This window comes from Marmota flaviventris, chromosome 1 (assembly GCF_047511675.1).
Source record: "Marmota flaviventris isolate mMarFla1 chromosome 1, mMarFla1.hap1, whole genome shotgun sequence".
Classification (NCBI taxonomy): domain Eukaryota; kingdom Metazoa; phylum Chordata; class Mammalia; order Rodentia; family Sciuridae; genus Marmota; species Marmota flaviventris.
Window position 1 is genome coordinate 183805701 of NC_092498.1, and position 22456 is coordinate 183828156.

Consider the following 22456-nt stretch of genomic DNA (forward strand, 5'->3'; position numbering starts at 1 on the left):
ATTTATCTTCTCTATAGATTAGATGATTGGATCAACTTAGCTATTTAGGAATTAATTTTTTTAACTTTTTTGTTTTTAATTGTTGATGGAGCTTTATTTGATTATTTTACCATTTCTATGTGGTGCTGAGAATCCCACACAGTGCCTCACACATGCTAGGCACGTGCTCTACCACTGAGCCACAACTCCAGTCCCTAGGAATTAATTTCAAAATGTTAATTTAGAAGATAATATTTGATAAGTTTTAATTCAGGAATTTTTATTCGTTTTTGTGTTAGAGAAACAAGACACCAACTTAATACATAAAACTAATTAAAATGATTCATAGCCTGGTATGGTGGCACATGTTTGTAATCCCAGATCCTCCAGAGGTTGAGGCAGGATGGTCAAAAATTTGAGGCCAACTTTGACAATTTAGTGAAACACTGTATTGAAATAAAATTGGAGGAAAGGGCTGGTGATGTTGCTTAGTGGAAGAATGTTTGCCTAGTTAGTGTAAGGCCCTGGATTCAATCCCCAGTACTGGGTCAGGGAAAAAAAAAAAAGATTTATAGACTACTTTTGCTTCAAAAAGATTAATTATGCCTGATTACTACAATAATTTTTCCCTTGCTTTTTCTATAATCAGGCATTTAAAAAAAAAAAAAAAGCAGAAATTCCCCTTTTTTTTTTTGTTTTGGTGCTGGGGATTGAACCCAGGGCCATGTGCATACAAGGCAAGCACTCTACCATCTGAGCTATATCCTCATATCCTCTTCCCCCCCCTTATTCTATTTGTTTGTTTTTGGATTTGTTTTTGGTGCTAGGGATTAAACCCAGGAGCAATCAACTACTGAGTCACATTCCCAGCCCTTTTTAGTTTTTATTTTGAGAAAGGGTTTCACTAATTTACCTAGGCTGGCTTTGAACTTCTGATCCTCCTGCTTGAGCCTCCTCCTGGTGAGCCTTAGTCTCTGGGATTATAGGTGTGTGCCACCATGCCAGGTTACTCTGATAGTTTGATAGTTTAAGGTATGAAAACTTTATTTCTAAAAGTTTTTATAGTGTTTTTCGGTGACTTCAGATGAATTTATCATTTGTTAGGTTAAGAATTGTATGAAATAGCCAAATGCAGTGGTGCATGCCTGCAATCCCAGCAGCTCTGAAGTCTGAGGCAGGCAGATCACAAATTCAAAGCCAGCCTTAAACAATTTAATGAGACCCTATCTCCAAATAAAAAAATACAAAGGGCTGGGGATGTGGTTCAGTGGGAAGTGCCCCTGAGTTCAATCCCTAGTACCAAAAAACAAAGAAAAAAAGGTATGTATGAGATAAAAAATGGAAGTACTTTTTAAAAATTGTGAAACTTTAGAAATCATGCCTCTGTTTGAGCATGCTTAATAATTATGTGGGCTTTTTTGTGTGTGTGCTGGGGAAGGAACCCAGTTCCATATGCATGTTAGGCCAGTGCTTTATCACTGAGCTACATCCCCAACCCTTTAACTTAATAACTCCCTAGAGAGCCTAGTTTTTACTTTAATTTTTTTCTGATTTTTTGGAGTAATTTCTGAAATTTTGATTTTAGATTATGGGCATTACATCATTGAGTAATTTTTGATGTAATTATATAATCATGACATTATTAAATAGTATGTAAATGCACATAAGAATATTGAGAAGAATGTGTAGCTTTATAACATGTGACATCTAAGCATAGTTTATTAAATTGTAGTTTTTTAAACTAAAGCTTCAGCTTCAGCATAAGAGAACTTTTGGATTTTCATGTATTTGTCATATAATGGATTACCTCTGGTTTAAAATGTATGAAATGATTTTTCATGTCACATTTCTTAAAATACTGTTGGCAGCATTTTTCTAGATCTGAATACCATTCTCTAAGAATTGTTCTCTTTCTCACTCCCATGCGCATCTGCTTTAACATGCTATTGTGTACATTCTTATAAGGTTTTGAGTTTTTGGGGTGTGTGTGTGTGTGTGTATGTGTGTGTGTAAGAGAGAGAAATACATACACACATATATCTCCCTACCCCCTCACTGAGGATTGAGTCCAGGGCCTCAAGCATGATAGGCAAGTGTTCATCCACTGAGTTACATCCTCATCCCTAAACTTTTGATATATTTTAACTGAGAGAAATAAACTGAAAAAAACAAAGAACCAATCTTAAGTCTAAAAATGATAATTTAAAGTGAAATAAAAATGAAAAGAAGGGCAAGAAATATATTTGGACTTTTAGAGCTAGACATGAAACATACTGATATAAAATTTCAGTATTCTATTAAGTGACTTTAGTGCTCATAAAAGATGTCATAGCTATGGAGACTGATGCTCTCCATTTACAGAACAGGTAGAAAAGTAGATTTCCTGTCAGTGTGTTTCAGATCTGTTTGGGCAGACCTTTTTTTGTTTGACATAGGGGAAGGGAGCTGTAAGGGTTGAAGGTGGTGGTGGTGGTGGTGGTGGTGATTGTGTGTGTGTGGTGTGTGTGGTGTCTCTGTAAAGGCATTTGATATTTTCTGTTGACTTTTAACCTCTCTTTGCTTCCTGGTTTTTCCAATCTTTTGTAGTCCTTTTTAGTTTGTCTTACTATAAAAATTACAATCCATGAAAGGTCTCTATTATAAAATCTCCTTGGTTTTGAGCAAGCTGCAAGTTAAATATTTGATGATGAATGTTCATCAGTGTCAACTAGCTGTCCATTTGGATTAGGTATAGTAATAAACTGTGCTTTATTTGAGGTTATCTTTCTTTTACCCACTCTTATTCTTGATCATGTCAGGAACGGTTTTATTTCAAGTCTTAATTTGATTAAGAGTAATCAGAAGTATCTTTTTCAAAAGGAATTTGTTGACTGTATTTTTGAGGGAATGTTTTGTGAAAAAACAAAAAATTCTTCAGTGTCTCAATACAATTCTTAGCCCTTATGAAACAGTTGACTAGTATTTGGCTGGATGAGTGTTGATACCATCATATGTTTCAGTATTTATTTAGAATCATGCAAGCCTCTGTGTTCTATTAACACAGAGATTACTTAACAATTTACTAGTTTAGAGAATTTTAACTTTAGCTCAACCCTGAGGATGTAGTGATTTGATACGGATGTGGAAGTGTCCTCCCCATTTCTCTGTTCCTGTGGCTATTTATACTAATTGCTGTTATGGCACTTAGCAAGTTGGTTTACTTACTAGTTCATATTTCTTACAAGTGGGTACAAAGGTTTAGCACAGTGCCTGGAAGAGATTAGGCCCTCAACCCTTCCCCTCTTCTTTTTCCTTTTAACATCTCAATTGATAAATAATTCACATACTGTCAGAAACACCCCACCATTTTTTTTTTGTGTGTGTGTGTGCTGGGAATTGGAACCCTGGGCCTTTTGCATGCTAAACATTCTCTCTACTGAGTTACACCTCCAGCTCCAAATTTACCCTTTTAAAATGTATAACTGTTTGGTTTTTAGACTATTTATAGAGTTGTGCACTATCACCATTAAGAACGTTTTTATCATCCCCAAAGGAAACTTCATAGCCATTATCAGTGGTTCTCCTTTCTTTTCTCATTCCTAGTCTCTTTGTATGTCTCTATGGATTTACCTATTCTGGACATTTCATATAAATGGAATTGTACAGTTTGTGGTCCTTTGTGACTAGCTTCTGTCACTTGGTATAGTGATTCAGGATTCATCCTTGTAGCATATAGATGCTATACTTAATTCCTTTTTATGGCTGAGTAATATTCTATTAGGTAGACATACCACTTTTTGACTATCCATTCGTAATTAGTGTACATTTGAATTACTTCTTGGTGTCTATTGTGAGTAATATTGCTATGAATATTTTTGTGTAAATTTTGCATGAATGGATGAAGGAAAAGTTTTGGCAACTCCCAGAGCTGTTTTGTAAACCATTTCTATTTTATAAAACTACTGAGTTTTACTTGTTCTGTTTTTAGACTCACTTTCTCTCCATTCTGGAGGTACCCACAGCTGATTAAATGATTTTTGATTCTTGAATCTAGAATCTAAAATGTCCACGGAGGCACAGAGAGTTGATGACAGTCCAAGCACTAGTGGAGGAAGTTCTGATGGAGACCAACGTGAAAGTGTTCAGCAAGAACCAGAAAGAGAGCAAGTTCAGCCCAAGAAAAAGGAGGGAAAAATATCCAGCAAAACAGCTGCTAAATTGTCAACTAGTGCGAAAAGGTACCTGAATTTTTTTTAACTGTTTTAATTTCTGGTATCAATTTATAAAGTCTGTTTTTGAAAAATGCATTTCATTCCCTCCGGGTTGTGGGCCATGAAACTCATGGATTTTTCTTTTGCATTCGAGATTATATTTTTTACATGGTTTCAGTTGTGGACAAATTTTTAAAGTTTGTTAAACAGCAAACAGCATGACATTTATAAAATACATATTCATAGTGTGTTTATGTGTACTTATATCTTGTTAGGTCATGTGTGTAAAATATGATGGTTTAATTTATAACCAAAAAATACTGTTTTTTTTTTTTAAATTTTCCTGTTCAGTAATACAGAATAAAGATTGAGAATCTATTGAGCTGGGTACGGTGGTGCTCACCTTAATCCCAGCAGCTCAGGAAGCTGAAATAGGAGGATCTCAAGTTCAAGGCCAGCCTCAGCAATTTAGCCAGGCCCTAAACAATTTAGTGAGACCTTATCTCAAAATAAAAAGTAAAATAAAGTCTGGGAATGTGTTTTCTACTATACTTTGTTGGTAAAATCAGAAATGTGTGAATTGAACAACAAATTCTTGGTTTCATTACATTAGTCAGTGAGTCAGTCTTGATACGGATTTTCTTTTCCCCTAGAGAATAGATTTGGAAAGTAAAGTATTTGAATGATCTCTATTGTCACTTTAATCTTTTATGATGATTGGCATGTTGTTGGACTTAGGGGAATCTGCTTTGATACTGTTAGAATATAGAGCCTTTTGGAAAACAATTTGAAAGTTAAATTTAGTAGAGTCTTACCTGATTTTGTAATTTTGTGTTTTTACTTTGTTTTAATACCTTTTTCATAGCATATAGGGAGTGTGAATAAAAGTAGTATATAGATGTTAATTTAGCTTTCCATAACATGTAACTTTTAGGTCTATTAATGTCTGAATATTGAATAATAGTTTTATTTGATATTGTATAATGGAGATTAGGGAAAACTCCTTTTCCAAAGATCAAAGACCTTGTTTCCTTTGGTTTAGTCAATCTACAGGGTTGGGAAGAATCTTTTCAGGTCCCCCTTGTGAGAGATGGAGTGATCGTGAGTAGTCAGCAAATCTATTCCGAAGGACTAAAGTAATTCAGTTTCTTCTTCCCAGGGCTGTGTTGCTGATCCCTGACCTGTTGGAGGAATTATGTGAAAGTCAGATAGCCTGAACATTAAGCCTTTAAACCTCCATACTGGAACATGATAGGGTGGGAAAAGGTTCAGTTTGTTTTTACTATCACAACACAAGTCCAGGGGAATTCAGCTGTCTGATTCTTCTACTGCCTGGTCACAATGCAAAATGATCTACTATTAGGAAATGAGGGGTCAGAGGCTAGAGTGGATAAGAAAGGTGAGCAAAGGAGAAAAATATGACTTGGGTGAAAGAAAGGAGGATATTCAAATAGAGATTGTACAGCTTCATGTAGTTGAGGACACCGTATGCAGTCCTCAGCTTCTGATGCAGGTTTTCACAAGCCTCTTCAGTTTTTCAGAAAAGGGGAAGAGTGAGCAGGCCAGGTTTGTGGGGAGTAAAGTCCTGATGGGCCTGTGCTTTGTTCCCCTGTGGCTGCTTATTAACAAAGATCTCTCTTTTCTCTAACTGGAAGCATTACTACAAATACCTTAGTCATTTTTTGGGGGGTGATGTATCAAAGACCAAATTCTGCTTACAAATGAGGGTGTATTGTTTAATGTGTGAATGCATTTTTTAAATACATGGGTCATCTTTTATTTCATTTTAGTATATTCAAAATGCAGGTTATATATTCAAACCCAGTGATAGATTTCATGAGGTAAATATGTATAGAGAAGATATTTTCTCCTTTAAATAGGGGATTAAAAACCTATTTTAGAGATAGTGTGTATGAAGAGTCCAGAATAGTACTCAGTTGGTACTCAGTAGCAAACAGTGTGTTGCATTTGTGAAGGTAAGAAGTATCTTACACGTTGCTTCTTGGCTGAAAAAAATCCCTCCACTGACAGATTCATTCTTGTGAACCTGTGATTTTCAAGTTCTGGTTCATGGTTTTCCTCTGTAAGGTCTTCAGGTAGCTTATATGTGTCAGTATATGAAGTGACTTAGTCTTTAATTCATTTTAAATATAAAAAGACTGCTTTACTGCAAAACTTTTTAGTTAAAAAAAGCTTAATTATCTTCATTATCTTCCCCTTTGTTAACCTTATTCTAATTCAGTTAATAGTAAAGTTCTGAGAACTTAGAAAAAACTTGAGAATCATGAGGACAAGGGACCCACATCTTTTAAATTCACCATTATATCCATAGTACCTAGCATAATAGATTACAGTATTTATTGCTGGTTGCCTTAGAAGCCTGAGCTTACTATAGGGATTAGATTTTCCATGGTTATTAGGATTTCAGTTAGGATTCAAAGTTGGAGGTAGTTTCAAAATAAAATTTTAATTTATACTTTTTTATTTTTAAAATTTATCTATTTTTGGTACTGGGGATGGAACCCAGGGGCAGTTTACCACTGAGCTGCATCCCCCGTCATATACTTTTTTAAATTGATAATTGATTTTTATTCAAATGAGAATTTTTTCCTAAATAGTGTTCTGTGAGGTAATCAGTAGCAGCGAAGAGCTTGAACTCAAAAGACAGGAACTGGGTTTGAACATAGGTCCCGACACTTGCCTCTATCATCTTGGATATATAATTTAATGTCTCTAAGCCTTATTCTCCTCTTTAGTAAAATGAAGATAATAATGGTGCTCTCTTCATAGAACTGTTGTGAGAACTAAATGTGTTAAAGTATTCATTTGGCACATAATAATCAATTATAGACTTTTAATGCTAGTTAAATTCTACAGTGACCTTTTTCAAGTCCATTTTGTACTAACCTTGGCAAATTGAGATATAACCTCAGAAACAATTCTATTGTTAAATTAGAAGTACTCAGATGCTGTAATTAAATATATTTTATTATAACTCAGAAAAAGTGATTTATACACCGGGGCTCAAGTACTGAATGAAATATGCTATAATTATAGAACCAATAATTGCTATAATAAATTTGTTGTAATTGTAGAATTAATGATTTGTTGTAGAAACATGTTTTCTTAAAAAAATTTTATTTTTTGAGATATTACAGAATAGTACTATACACATTGTGAACATTTAAACAATGGTGTAAATTAATTTGTCTTATTTAGAGTTAGAAGGAAAGATTATAGTTACGTCTTTGATTCATTTTTGCCCTTCTTTGGCAAGAATTTTTTTCTTAAGAGGTTGGTGTGCTCTTACACAGCCTGTTCTCTGTATGTAGCTCAGTGGTACAGTGCCCCTGGGTTCCATCCCCAATACCAAAGATAGATAAATTTTATTTTATTTTATTTTTTATTTTTTCCCCCCAGGGCAATAACAGGCATTTATTTAACTTTCTCAAACCCAAGAACAACTTACTACTTATCAAACATAGAAAAAACTTAATGGATTTTGTTAGTGTTCCCATAGCTACAAAGTTCTAAATAAAAAGTTTATGTACAGCATCAGCTGACTGACACTAGAAGCAGTTACTAAACACCTATAGTGACAATTTCCACATGTCTGGCTACTTCTAGGGGTTATGTGGTATGCCATACTGTCAATGAAATGGTAAGTGTGCTCCATCTTTACAGATAGCAATGCTTACTCCAGGTTAAATAATCACATGTGTATGTAGTTAGTGTTCAATATAAGTTTTTCCCCTTAAATGAAATATATAGAGAACCACAATATGTAAAAGCAAGTTTTAGGAAATTGCATTGGCAGTGGTGACTGGCTAATATATATCCTCATTCTACATACATGCTGGGGAAATTACAGGTTACAGGAATATATGCAGTATGGGGATGGGGGGAGAACATACACAAATACAGAATTGTACAGAACAAGTATAAAGGTCTCTCTCAACCTTTACACCCCTGGGGATATGCCCCTCTCTCCCTGTGAACCTTGGGGAAATGCTTAGCACATCAAGCCTCAATGCCTTCCAATCTCAATTCAAAGACTGGGCATTGTACCAGAAACACAGAAGTTCTACAAATGTGGTTACCAATCCTAATTGCCCTCTTTTCAGGTAAATAATAAGAGGCAGCATAGTTCACATGCCATTATCTAGCTCTTTAAATCTTAAATTTTTCTGGCATTTTAGTAACAACATGTTTTCTTTCTTTTTAAAATATTTTTTTATAGTAGATGGACACAATACCTTTATTTTATTTTTATGTGGTGCTGAGGATTGAACTCAGTGCATCACATGTGCTAGGCAATCACCCTACCAACTAAGATAGAGCCCCAGCCCAACAACACATTTTCAACAAATTAATATTTCTTCTTGTGTTCAGGCCAACAACACATTTTCAATTAATATTTCTTCTTGTGTTCATATAGGTCTTAAGATTTAGACATATCTCCTCTTTTAGAAGAGTGAATAGCAATCAATCTGTCTAAACAATGAGAAAGTACTTAATATTCCTAAAAGGTATACTATCCTGTTTTCTTTCTTTTCCAGTACTGGGGATTGAACCCAGTGGTGCTCTACCACCGAGTTACACCCCCAGCCCTTATTTTTTATTTGGAAACAAGATTTTACTGTTACCCAAGCTATCCTTGAATTTGTGATTCTCCTGCCTCTGCCTCCCAAACAGACGGGATTACAGATCTACACCACTGTAACCAACTCTAATCTGTTTTTTGAATATGGTGGTTCTTTTTCTTTTCTGCATATTCTTCTAGCCGAAGAAGCCACTTGGTCCAATACTGGGAACAGAGCTCTGCATCCATGAAATGTGGGTGGGCAGGGGATCCATCTTTGTAAGCTACCACAATCAGGCCACACTGAACCTGAAAACTGTAGTTGGCATCATGGTTTATGGCACCCACATATGCCACAACTTGTAGAGGGTTGTCATATGTATTTTGGATAAAAGGCTTTGGTTCTCTGATGTCTTCTAATCAATCACACACAACTTGCCCTGATACTCAGCCACACAGTCCAGTAGACCTACATACTTTAAGGTCTCATGCTGAACAGCGCTTTCAAGAGCCCGCACTCCACTGACATCTTTCAGAATATGTTGGATGCTTTCAGTGTAGCCACATTTGAGGAGTTCTTCATCTCTCTCTTTTATGTTCCCCTGGGGTGAAAGTATGCTTTCCAAGGCTTCATGGAACTGTTTCCCTTGTAAAAAGATGTCTTGGACTCCACCATGCTTTGTTAACTCCCAGGGCGCCAACACCTTCTCGGGAATCCTACTTTTTAGATAAATTTTAAATAAATTTTAAACAAATATTACTCTTGTTATATTTGCAAGTATGTAGTTGGACGATGTCTGCAGTGACAAATTTAGATGATTTGATCACATTGACTAGTCAGTCCAATTAAACATTTATTTTGAGATCATTATTGAATTGCTGCTTTTTCATGTGTTGTCATATCTGTAAATGTAAATTTTAAATCAGATTTATCTCAAATTAACTTTGTTCAGAGTAGACATGATGTTATTGGGCTCTCCATATGGTAATGTTCTAGAAATAGCATTTGATTTTTGAACTCTAAAGTTTTGTTAGGTTGAAAGGTTGATTCCAATGTGTTCCAGTGTGAACTTTCAGTGTATAAGCTCATCAAGTTTTATTCCACATGAGCATGAGGTAGGACTGTTCTTAGATTACCTTTTGTATAATTATTATATTTTCTTCATTCTAAATGTGTGTGTGTGTGTGTATGTGTGTGTATGTATATATATATATATATATATATATATATATATATATTTATTTATTTATTATTTTTTTAATATTTATTTTTTAGTTTTTGGCAGGCACAACATCTTTGTTTGTATGTGGTACTGAGGATCGAACCTGGGCCGCATGCATGCCAGGCGAGTGCGCTACGGCTTGAGCCACATCCCCAGCCCTCTAAATGTATACTGAAACTTTTTATGAGTTTAAAATCAGGGTACATCTTATAGTTGATATACACAATTATTTAATTGATGGAATGTCTTTTAGAATGACAGGTACATAGTGTATTTCACCATTTAGAATTAAACTCCAGCATTATATGCAATGATAGTGTTTTCTAGAGACTTCTTTGATATTACAGTATTTTAATTAGTTGTATGTATGACGCAATAAACTGATTTTAGAAGGAAGTTGATTTAGTTAAAATATGAATTCTTAGGTGACTGATGAATATAATCTATAATAAAATACAGAAAGTCATTTAGGTGTTGTGAAGTTTTGTGTTTTTTTTGGGGGGGAGGGGTAGGGAACAGGGATTGAACTCAGGGGCACTCGACCATTAAGCCACATCCCCAGCCCTATTTTGTATTTTATTTAAAGACAGGTTTCTTAGCACCTCACCATTGCTGAGGCTGTCTTTGAACTCACCATCCTCCTGTCTTAGCATCTCGAGCCACTGAGGATTACAGGGGTGTGCCACCATACCTGGCAAGTTTTGCTTTTTATATTAGAGCATTATAATTATACATAGTAGTTGGGTTTATTTTGACAAAAATGCATGGTTGGAATTTGATTTCAATCCCTCTTCTGCCCACTGTCCCTCACCTCCTTCCTCCATTCTACTTTTTAATTAATTTATTTTTTGATTGGTACTTTTGCCATAGACACAAAAAGTGAAATTTCCTGTGATATATTCATATATGCATAAAGCATGATTTTGTTGCGAAGGGTGTTTTCTTTTTTGTTACTGAAGTTAGAACCCATAGACGCTTTCCCACTGAGCCACTTCCCCCGCCCTTTTTATTTTGAGACATGGTCTCACCAAGTGGCTTAGTGCTTTGCTGAGTTTCAGAGGTTGGCTTTGAACTTGTGATCCTCCTGTCTCAGCCTCCTGAGTTGCTGGGATTAAATGCACATGTGTGCCACTGCACCTGGCCTGTGAAGGATTTTTCTTTTTTACTTTTTTTTTTTAGAAGAGGAAAAGCTTATGTGATCCTCATGGTTTCAGAAGTCTCATTCCATAGATGGCCTACTTCATTGCTCTGGGCCCAGGGTGAGGCAGAACTTTATGGTGGAAGAGTGTGTTGGAGGAAAGTGTCTCAGGACATGGCCACCAGGAAGCAGAAAGAGAGAGCTCCCCTCACCATGAACAAAATATAGTAAATCCTAATGGCCTGTTCCCAGTGACCCACCTCCTCCAGCCAAACCCTACTAATTATAGTAACCACCGAGTTAATCCCTGTGAGAGGATTAATGTATTGATTAGGTTAATAAGACTGATAATAATCATTTCACATCCTAACTTTCTTGCATTATCTCACACATGAGCTTTTAGGGGACAACTCATCTAAACCATAACATTCTGCTCCTGGCTCCCCAAACCCATGCCCATCTCAAAATGCAAAATACATTTAGCCCACTTCCAAGAGTCCCCATAGTCTTAACAGTTATAGGATTTCCCAAAAGCCCAAGTCCAAGGTCTTCTCTGAGATTCAAGACAATGTGAGCCCCTGGAAAAATCAAAAGCAAATTGCATATATCCAACATATAAAGGCACAGAGTAAACTTTGGAGTCCCTACAGGAGAAATAGAAGGGGTGGGACAAAAGCAAGACTGAAATCAGGCTGGGCAAACAAGTTCTATAGCTCCATGTCCTACATCTGGGACACATGGTATCTCGCTATTCTTTCCAAAGGGCTTGTGTGGCTCCACCCCTATGACTTTGTTGGTTGTAGCCCATAGGGCCTCTCTTGGCTTGTTTGTGCTCATTTTCTACAGCTTTCCTGAGAAGACATTCCACAGTACTGGCATTTCTTAATCTTGGGAATCTCCAGTGCTGCTTTGGCTTTCTTGTTCACATCTCCACACATTGCCCTCTCCAGGGCCAAAGGACTCTGACTCTGCTGCACTTTGCCTGGCCTTCCAGGCCTTCCTTTGAAATCTCAATGGAAGCCTCCATGACCCCCTAACTTCAGCATCCTGCACTCCTGCGGAACCAGCACCATGTGGTTGATGCCAGTGTCTGCCACCATCGTCTGTCACCATTTTTAGCAGTTGCCAAGCCTCCCGATACCACAGCTGCCACAGCCTCTGTGTGCCTAGATGGTTGAGTACAATGCAACAACTTCCTTGGCCCTCCTGTGCAAGGAGTGTGCCACACTGATCTCTTCTCAAGACAGTTTTTACTTTTCCATCATTGAGTCTGAGATAAATGTGGTCTTACTACTTGTGGAGATGCCCTTGAGTCTTCTTTTCTATTGTCTATGGGTAAAGGTTTTAGCATTTCTTTAGTGGCTATAAATGTCTTTAACAAATACACCTTCCTTAGCCCCAGTTGTACTCAGTTCTGGCCAAATTTTTAAATTTTTCAAATCTTTCTGCTTTGATTTCTGCTCTTGATTATTGTAATAAACTTGACCGAAACCTACCATTTATATTCATGCCGCTGTCTGAATGCTATGCTGCCTATATTAAGAAGTCCATTACCTTTATATTCAGCCTCATAGAAAGTCTTAGGACATGGGTAAAATGTAGACAACTTTTTAGCCAAAACATAACAAGAATGGATGGGGTCTAGTCCAATTTCGAATAAAATCCTCCTTTTCCCCTAAGACCTCATTAGCTCAGTCTTTACTGTCCCTGGTCTTGATGACTTTCTGGTCTTTTCAACTTTAACCAGAACACCCACAAAGTTCTAAATCTCTAAACTTTCAAAATTCTTCCCATAGATTTTAGAAAGCCTAAAAAGCTTCTCAACTAAATGGTCAGGGTATTCACAGCAATGACCCTACTTCTTTGGTACCAATTTTTGTTTTAGTCAGCTTTTTTGCTAACAAAAAATCTGACAAGAACAATTTTAGAGGAGGGAAAGTTTATTTGGGTCTCACAGTTTCAGAGGTCTCAATCCATAAATGACCAGCTCCATTGCTCTGGTCCTGAGATGAGGCAGAACATATGATGGAAGACTGTGGTGGAGGAAAATGGCTCAGGATATGGCCACCAGGAAGCAGAGAGAGACACTATAAAGGGTTTAAAATAAAACAAATCAACACCTGCTAAAATACCACTTTTGTAGCCAGGTTTAGTAACACATGCCTGTAATCCTTGCAACTGTGGAGGCTGAGGCAGGAGACTCACAAGTTCAAGGCCAGCCTCAGCAATTTAGTGAAATCTGTTTCAAAATAAAAAGTAAACAGGGCTGGACATATAGCTTTGTGGTAGAGCACTCCTGGGTTCATTCCCTTATAACCCCCCCCCCCCCCCCCCCCCGAAAAATCACTTTTGTAATTTCTATTTCCATATACTCATGTTTCACTTCACCCTGAATGAATTGCTGAATTTTCTTTAATCCAGGGTTTTTGTGTGTATTGTACATATGCACTACTTCATGTTTCAGAACTATTAATTCAATATCTTGATTTTAAAATGAGTGTTTCGTATCTTCTCCATTCTGTATAATTTTGGCACCATGTTCAGTTAAATCTGAATGAATTATGTTATGAATATCCCCTTTCTTTTAGCAAATGGTAATCCCACACAGTATTCTTATTATACTCTTATCATTTGTTCTTATAACAGTTAAAAGTATTAGGTGCAGTCATATAAGCTGGAATTTTGTACTTTACTCCTAACTTGGTTCAGTAACTATATGTAGATATTAACTTCTGTAAAATAGTAACTTATAGTCATACCATAATTGCCTAGTGGAAATTGGAAATATTGACAGTTGTACACTTGATGTATGTCTAATTTTGTCTTAAAAGTTCTGCTAAGCTGGGCATGGTGGTGCATGCCTGTAATCCCAGTGGCTCAGGAGGTTGAAGCAGGAGGATCGTGATTTCAAAGCCAGCCTCAGCTACAGCGAGGTGCTATGCAACTCAGTGAGACCCTGTCTGTAAATAAAATACAAAACAGAGCTGGGTATGTGATTCATAGGTTGAGTGCCACTGAGTTCAATTCCCGATACCAAAAAAAAAAAAAAAAAGTTCTGCTAAGAGAGGAGTCTTTTTGTTTGACTTAAAAGATAATTGCCTCAGTCTTTCAGTTTACCTTTTTAAAATATATAATCTTAGTTTCCTTATTTTTTTAAAATGAGCACTGATAAAACAGTGGTAATTAGATAATTTTGTGAAATTTATTTTATTTACTTTTAATGATCTCAGATCATCATGTAAAAGGTATACTAAGTCAGGTATGGTGGTTCACTCCTAAAATCCCAGGAACTAGGAAGCCTGAAACAGGAGGATCACAAGTTTGAGACTGGTCTGGGCAACTTAGTGAGTTCCTGTCTCAAAATAAAAAAAATAAATAAAAAGGAGTGGGGATGTGACTTGTGGTAAAGCACCCCTGGGTTTAATTCCCCAGAGCCTGCCCCCACCAGAGGTATACTGTATGATTTTTGACACTTTCATTTCTCCTTACCCTAAGAGACAGAATCTGAAATAGCTACCTTCCTTGTCCCACAATGTCAAGAACTGAGAAACTTAATACATACCATAATGATTACAACTTTTGAGATTGAATTCAATTGCTATCATTGAAAACAGCAGGACATCTTACAATAGTTTAAATAGCAATTTTTAGTATAATCTTTTCTATCAAGAGAAATATAACCATTCTTAGGTAACAGTGGCTTGAAATATATTATAATATAGTGGCTCATTGCTCATAGTTGTCGAATTTATCAGTAAATTGCTTTTTGTATTGAGTAATATAGATTTGGAATTATAGTCATCTGGAAGAGTTCAAGTTCTGTTATAGAATTCTGTGACAGAAAATTATGATTTATCATTTTTGTAAACCAAAAGGGGAAGTATAAACAGAAATCAAGTTGAGTAATTTGAAAACCCTAAAGTTCTTTGTTGTTAAAAATGGTTTTCTTTGATAATTTAAGCAGGTCTTTTTTTCTTTTCTTTTCTTTCTTTCTTTTTTTTTTTTTTTTTTTTTGCATTACTAGGGATTGAACCCAGGGCCTTGTGCATGATAGGCATATATTCTATCACTGAGCTTCATTTTCAGCCTTTTTTTGTTTTAATTTTGATACAGGGTTTTACTAAATTGCCTAGACTGGCCTACAACTTTGGACCCTCCTGCCTTTGGAATAGCTGGGATTATAGATGTGTACCACCACGCCTAGCTAAGCACACTGATTTGAATGCCTCTTGTTTTCATTCTCTCAATATAAAAACAATTTATAAAGATTACTCTTGTTTCTCCTAACAAATCAAGCAGTACAGATATTTTTTAATGGAAAGCAACAGGTTCCCAACAGTCTTTGTTGGTTTTCTGCATAACTCTAAATAATATACTTATTTCTTATTTTGTAGGATTATTAAATAATATTTTTTGACTCTCTGATCGGAAATATTAAGATTTAGTTTTGCTTGTTCTTCTTTTTCCCTCCTCCCATTTAATGATAGTCAACTAAAAGAAAGAGATTGATTGATTATTGGTTGCCTTTATACCCTAAAAAATTAAAGAATATAAATTTCTGTTCCCTGTTCCTTCAAACTTCAGCAATATTTTTTGATTATCTACTTTGTAAAATAGGAATAGGAATTCTTTTGTTCTTATATCTGTTCACTGGTAACAGATAAAAGAACAAAAGTTTTTTGTTTTTTGTTTTTTTTTGGTGGGCAGGATACTAGAGATTGAACCCAGGGGTGCTATACCACTGAACTACATCCCCAATCCTTCTAATTTTTGAGACAGGGTCTTGTTCAGTTGCTAAGGCTCACTTTGAATTTGGTATTCTTCTGCCTCAGCCTCCTGAGTTGCTGGGATTATAGGTATGCACTACATTGTCCGGCTCCTTTACCCTCTTTTAGCTGGTTTTTAATTAGCTGCCTTTTATGGTTTCTTTTGGGTTGAAGGTTAGTAACATTACATTGTATTGTGCAGTGATAGCTCTTCTTCTGTGTTTTGCCTATAAGTAAGACTAGTAAATTGTATAACTAAATATCCATTGCTAGACCAGACAACATGTTAGGATTAGATTTCCTACAATCCAATGCCGTGATTCTTGGATTACCCTAGGTCATAGCATTTAGGCAAAAATAGATTCTTTTTCCCTTTATCATTTATTGATTAAAGTTATGTTACATTTTAGTTTTCTTCATGTTTGATCTGTGATTTTCTTATACAACTTTTTTTTTTCCTTTTAGAATTTGATTCTCTTCCCACTCCCTTCTTGAATCCTATTTATTTATTTATTTATTTTTGTGTGGTGCTGGGTATTGAACCCAGGGCCTTATGCATGTGAGGCAAGCACTTTACCAACTGAGCTATATCCCAAACCCTTTCCTTGCATCTTTATTATGTCTTTATACATTTCTTTTGCTCCCTTTTGCCCATTACATCCTGTTTGATTTACATCCACTGCCACTTCCCTTCTTTTTGTTTATTCCTTTCTGCATTTGCTGTATCTCCCACCCCAAGGAGGGTTCCTTAGCTCAGAAGAGGTAAATATGTGTGTGTGCTTACTTTGGCATATGTAACCTGGATGTATCCATTTAGTTTTGAAATGCCTGTTTTATACTTTTGTGAAATCCATAAATGGTGTTCTGTTGTCTTAGATCTTTGAGACTTCCGTATTTTAATTATGGGCTATATGTACTTGTATGCATGTAAGCACATCACAGAATCTATATTAAAAAAGAGATCATGGAGCTTAATCTTTTTATTTTATAACCACTGAGGCACATCTTTAGCCATTTTTATTATTTATTTTTTAAAAAAATACTTATTTAGTTGTAGATGAACACACTATCTTTATTTATTTTTTTATGTGGTGCTGAGGATTGCACTCAGTACCTCACACATACGAGGCAAGCACTTTACCCCTGGGCTACAGCCTCAGCCCCTAGCCATTTTTATTTTTTAGTTTTGATTCAGGGTCTTGCTAAGTTGCTTAGGGTCTCACTAAGTTGCTGAGGCTGACTTTGAACTTGTGATCCTCCTGCCTCTGAAGTTGTGATCCTCCTGCCTCAGCCTCCCAAATTGCTGCGATTGTAGGTGTGTGCCACCACACATGGTGTTGTTAGTAGTATTTTTGCCTGTGGACTCAATTAATAGTATACTAGAATTTAAATGAATGTTTTTGGCTTTTAGCTTATTTTTCTTGCTCTCATTAATAATGCCTTCCCAACTTTGAATCACATGGTTTAGAAAGGTGAATTGTATAAGTAATCATATAATTTTATCAGGCAGTTTCTTTAGGCAGTTGGTAACCATCCTGTTGGAGGAGTTCCATTTATTCTAGTAATTCTGTTTGTTATCTTAAAAAAAGGTAAAGAATGATTTGAGTGTAATTGTTTCTGTTCAGATCCACTTTTTAAAGGTACTTTAGTCAACTATTATTCATGTACTATCACAATAATTACCCAACAATAGGCAGTTGTTAAACATCTCAAATTTAAAAACCGAGGCAAAAGAAAGAAATGCTTTTGAGATTTTTAAAAATTTGATTTAAAAAAGTCTAAGTTTGGAGCTGTGGCTGTGGCTCAGGGGTAGAACGCTTGCATAGCATGTGTGAGGCCCTGGGTTCGATTCTTAGCACCACATACAAACAAATAAATAAATAGAGATCCATCAATAACTAACAAAAATATTTTAAAAAAGTCTAAGTTTAATAAGACATGAATGATAGTTAAGAGATTGTTAAGTGTAGTCTTAGAAAATAGTATTGCACTGTTAGCCCTTGTATACATTAGATGCAGTTAAAAAATCAAAGTAGAAAATAACACTTGAAGGGGTTGGGGTTGTAGTTCAGTGGTACTATGAGTGGTTAGCATGTGTGTGGCCCTGGGTTCAGTTTCCAGCACTGCCATCCCCTACCAAAAAACAAGAAGGAAAAACACAGAACAGAAACAGGTTTAAATTTTTTTCTTTGTATGAAACTCATGCAATGACATTAAAATAATTATTCATGTAATATCAGGATAGTTCTAACAGAAGGAATGGTGTCAAACTTCAAATCCTCAACCTGCTGTAATTTAGAAGCTTCAGGAAGCTTATGTGTTTTGGTAGGAATTTTAAATGTTGGAGTGAGATTCTGATATTCCTTTCTTTGTCATTTGATTGGATCTGTCAGTATGTGTGAATTCAACCTAATCAATCAGCTTTCCATCCAATGTAGAGGTTTCTAATATAAATCAGAAGTTAGAATGACCCCATAAATAGTGTAACAAATTTTTCCAATATAAACTGGAAATTTTGGTTAGTGCTGTTAAGTGGTTTGATGAAGTGTTGCCTCCAAAAGCTGCAAGCAGTGATAGTGGTCAGTCTTATCACCCTTTGTAAATATATCCTCAAAACTTGCAGAAATTACAGCTTTGTTATTGTATCTGATGTTTTAGACAGTATTTCAAATTAAAAACATGCAAAAGGAAAATATTATTAAAACACAATATTTTAATTAAATAGATTAATATTAAGAGTGAAGACATTTTAACATAACTTTCTTTGTCTTTATTTTAAAGAATTCAGAAGGAACTTGCAGAAATTACGTTGGACCCTCCTCCCAATTGTAGGTAAGTACTTTCTGATTTTTATTTACTTGTATCTTTTGCAGAAGGTATATTTGAACTGTTGGTCTGATGTGTAATTGTTGTAATCTGACTAATGAGTAAAAACATCATTGTGGCTTGGACTTTAATGACTGTGGAAAACAATGGTTGTGACTGTTTCTGTACAGAAAGAGAATTATTCAACGAACATGTTTATATTGATACATGGAGTTGCCAAAACTAGTGTAATCCAATGAGGTAGTGAAATTACAGGATAACAAATAAAATTATCTTGATGGAAGAGGTGTTAGGGCCTTAAATGATTTCTTTAATGATAGAATAGTAGTACGGATAAAATATGTGCTGTTTGATAATTATTCAGTTGTCTTGATGGAAATTGATTTTTAAAAATGCAGGAAAATGGAAAGTTATACTCCATGTATGTCAAAATGCATTCTAATGCCATGTTTAACTAAAACATGACATTAACAAATAAAAAAATTTAAAAATGCAGGAACATTAAACAGTGTTTTTTCTGGTTTACGTTTTTTCTTATGTCACCTGTGTTGACAGAGTAGGAGTGCATGATTTGAGGAAATGATGTTAAATATAAAACACTCTCTCCCTTTATGACCACATATCTCCAATTTTCTGGTTATTGTTTACTTAGAGGAAATAAAAGTACTTTTCTGGAAATGATTAATGCTATACAGGTACATAGAAGAGAGGAGAAATATAAACTGCCTAATACTATCTTCCGGGTCTAGTATAATAGTTGAAGGATGGTGATTTGACTATATAAAGGCATTTATTTCTGTTTTGATATGAGGTCAGTGTTGGAACCAGATCAACGGAGTTTTTATAGTTTAAATTGTTAGTCTTATATGTTAAAGGTGAGAAGGTAGATAAAATGAAAATGTACCCAACATTGAGTATAAGTAGAATTTATTTGGTATGATATCTTATATATATATTTAGATGGACACAATACCTTTATTTTAACTTATTTTAATGTGGTGCTGAGAATTGAACCCAGTGTCTCACATATGCTAGGCAATCTCTCTACCACTAAACTACAACCCCAGCCTCATTTTGGTATAATTTCTGATTTTACTGGGTTTTTTTTGTTGTTGTTCATGTGAGAACAATGATACCAACTAAATGTATTAAAGTGAGAATTTTGCAGATGGTTATGTTGATCAATAGCTAGTTGACAACAAAATAATTGTCAACAAAAATTCTAATAAGGCTTATCATGTTTGTGGTAAATCTAATGTGGTTCTTAACATGAGAGTAATGTACAGTGTATAAACTTTTAGTAATAATGTTCAAAGACTGTTTCACTCAAAACAAATAGCTGGGTGCATTGGTATGCACCTATAATCCTAGCAATTAGGGAGGCTGAGGCAGGAGAATCACAGGTTCAAAATGAGCCTCAGCAACTTAGTGATAGCCAGACCCTGTCTCAAAATTAAGATAGATAGGACTGGAGATGTAGTTCAGTTGGAAAGTGGCCTGAGGTGCAATCTTTAGTACAAATTTGTTCAGTAAGACTATTTAAAATTTTTGTCACACTATCATGGTTATTTCAGGCGGCAGATCATTGTTTTTAGCCTTTGATGACCATTTCACAAACTCCAGTTTGGATTGAGTTTGTTTTTTTTAATCCCAGTTTCTTAAAATATTATATTTTTTAATGATGGGGATCTTGTTTTTTAAAAAATGAACTATATTATATCAAATGTTTTCTTTTTGTTGTAAACAACTTAATTGTTATATTGTGTGAGCTTATTTGTATATTACTTTGTTTACATTCTGATAATAGATTATTGGCCAAACAAAAAGGGACTTTGTTTAATGAGTTGTTTAAAGCTCAGTTTTGATAAATATAATTCACATATTGTGTGATGTAGACTGTTTTGTAACTGTTCTTAGGTATTTTATTTTCTAATTTTGGGAAGTATTTAGTTTGTTTTAGTTTGACTTGTTACAGATAATAATTTAACTTTGATTAGGTGTATACTGTAAGCATGCATAAAAGCTTAATATACCAAGGAAAGGAGTTACATATTGGTTATTTAAATAAATAAATGATTGAGCCACTGTTCTATTTCATGTAAGAGAGAAAAGTTTAATCATAGTGTCATCTGAAATTTCGAGGTTTACATTTTCGTTGAGCTTTGGTTGAGGATTCTGTTTGGTTCATATGTGAGTTTTTTAATAAATAAAGCAAAATACATAAAATAGTTTTTGATTTTTAAATATAGACGTCATATATAACAAATGCCTCAGACAGTTTAGGAAAGATGCCTACTTTGGGTTAATTTTCTGGTTTATGGAAATTTGTAAGGAAATCCACATGTGAGCTGAGAATTGGATAGCTAAATAACTTTGCTTTAGAAGCTGGGTCTGTCTGCAGTGCAGTGGTTTTGGCTTCTTTTATTGATTTTCTAAAAAGATTCTTGGACTGGGTCAGGTGGAGAAAAAGATCCTGTACCTTTTTGTGTGTTCTGTTTGGTAAGCATAGGGTCCTTCTGATGTGGCTGATAGGTAGGTGGTGGTTGGTTGTACATTTCTTGTGTGCTTGGCTTCCTAATATAGATGGTGCTTGTTAAGTGGATTATTATGGTTTTACGATTGTTTGGTGTCAAATATTTGTTTGTGGCTCAGTAAATCTGCCCATCTATATTTCAGTGAAAATGTGATTACTATTTTCAGAAAAATAAGTTAGAACATAATTTTTGTTTGGTTTATTTTTGGCCAAGGTTAACAGTGCAGTGGTGGTTGATATTTAAAGTTCTGTGTTGTCTTTAAGGTGTTTACTAATGACTGTAATGAATTAATTTACAAAAACATAGCAAATTAAAGCTGTCTGCCTAACGGAGTCAGAGTCACTTAATTAGTGTGTCATCTGATTTCAGAAGAAATCATTTCCTTGATACTACTTTGTGTAACCACTCTCCCAGTATACTGTCTAAACCCTGCCTTTTGGCTCTGTAGGTTTAGTCTGCTATCACAGTTAAAGAATAATTGTGAGAGAATGTCTGTGGGGTTACTTGTTTAGGCAGAGAGCAGAGAAGGATTTTACCTGTTTATTGACTGGTGTGTGTAAGGGTGTATGTCAAATTCCATTCAGAGTGTTATTTATCCAGTTTTCTGGAACCTTAATAGAGTACAGCATAATTCTCTATGTCAGGTTAGAGATGAGACTTCTGAATTTAGGTGCATTTCTTAGGCGATATCTAGTTAAGGAATTCTTGGAATCATATTAAGGGAACTAGGAATCATATTAAGAGAATTAGCATGTATTTAAGAATTGTGCAAGTATATTATATGAATATGTTGTTTATGTAAAGCTTTTTCAGAGGAAGTTACTAAAGTATTGGTTGAATTTATTTTTAGGTGTTTGAATAAACCTAGGTTTTTTTTTTTACATTTTATTTTTGGTGCTGGGAATTGAATCTAGGGCCTTTGCATGCTAAGCAATACTCTACCACTGAGCTACCTACAGTCCTCCCAAATATTATTTTAAAATACATCCACAAGTGATTTAATAGGTTGAATTATTTCTTCTTAGAGGAATTATATGCTTCTGCATCTTGCAGTTTTCCTATTTTTTTGTTGTTCTTAAATGAAGTAAAAATGTAATAGGGTTTTGTTTTTAAAATGGAATTTAATTTATCTTTATCAATAATTCATTTTTATGCTAATTATAATTTAAGGAATACATGTTTAAAAGCAATCAATCTTTACTATATATGTGTATATTT

At 35.0% G+C, this 22456-nt stretch overlaps 1 protein-coding gene and 1 pseudogene across 2 annotated transcripts in view; one reads left to right on the forward strand and one right to left on the reverse strand.

The window, feature by feature from the left end:
* Positions 1-22456, forward strand: part of LOC114081744 (ubiquitin-conjugating enzyme E2 E2) — a 309382-nt gene that overhangs the window by 2264 nt on the left and 284662 nt on the right. For both annotated transcript variants that reach the window (XM_027923187.3, XM_027923188.3), the window contains exons 2-3: positions 4013-4196; positions 18660-18710. In XM_027923187.3, coding sequence (XP_027778988.1) covers positions 4021-4196; positions 18660-18710 — 227 coding nt within the window. In that variant the 5' untranslated portion in view covers positions 4013-4020. The remainder of the gene's footprint in view (positions 1-4012; positions 4197-18659; positions 18711-22456) is intronic.
* Positions 8666-12050, reverse strand: LOC114081723 (mitochondrial genome maintenance exonuclease 1 pseudogene; annotated as a pseudogene).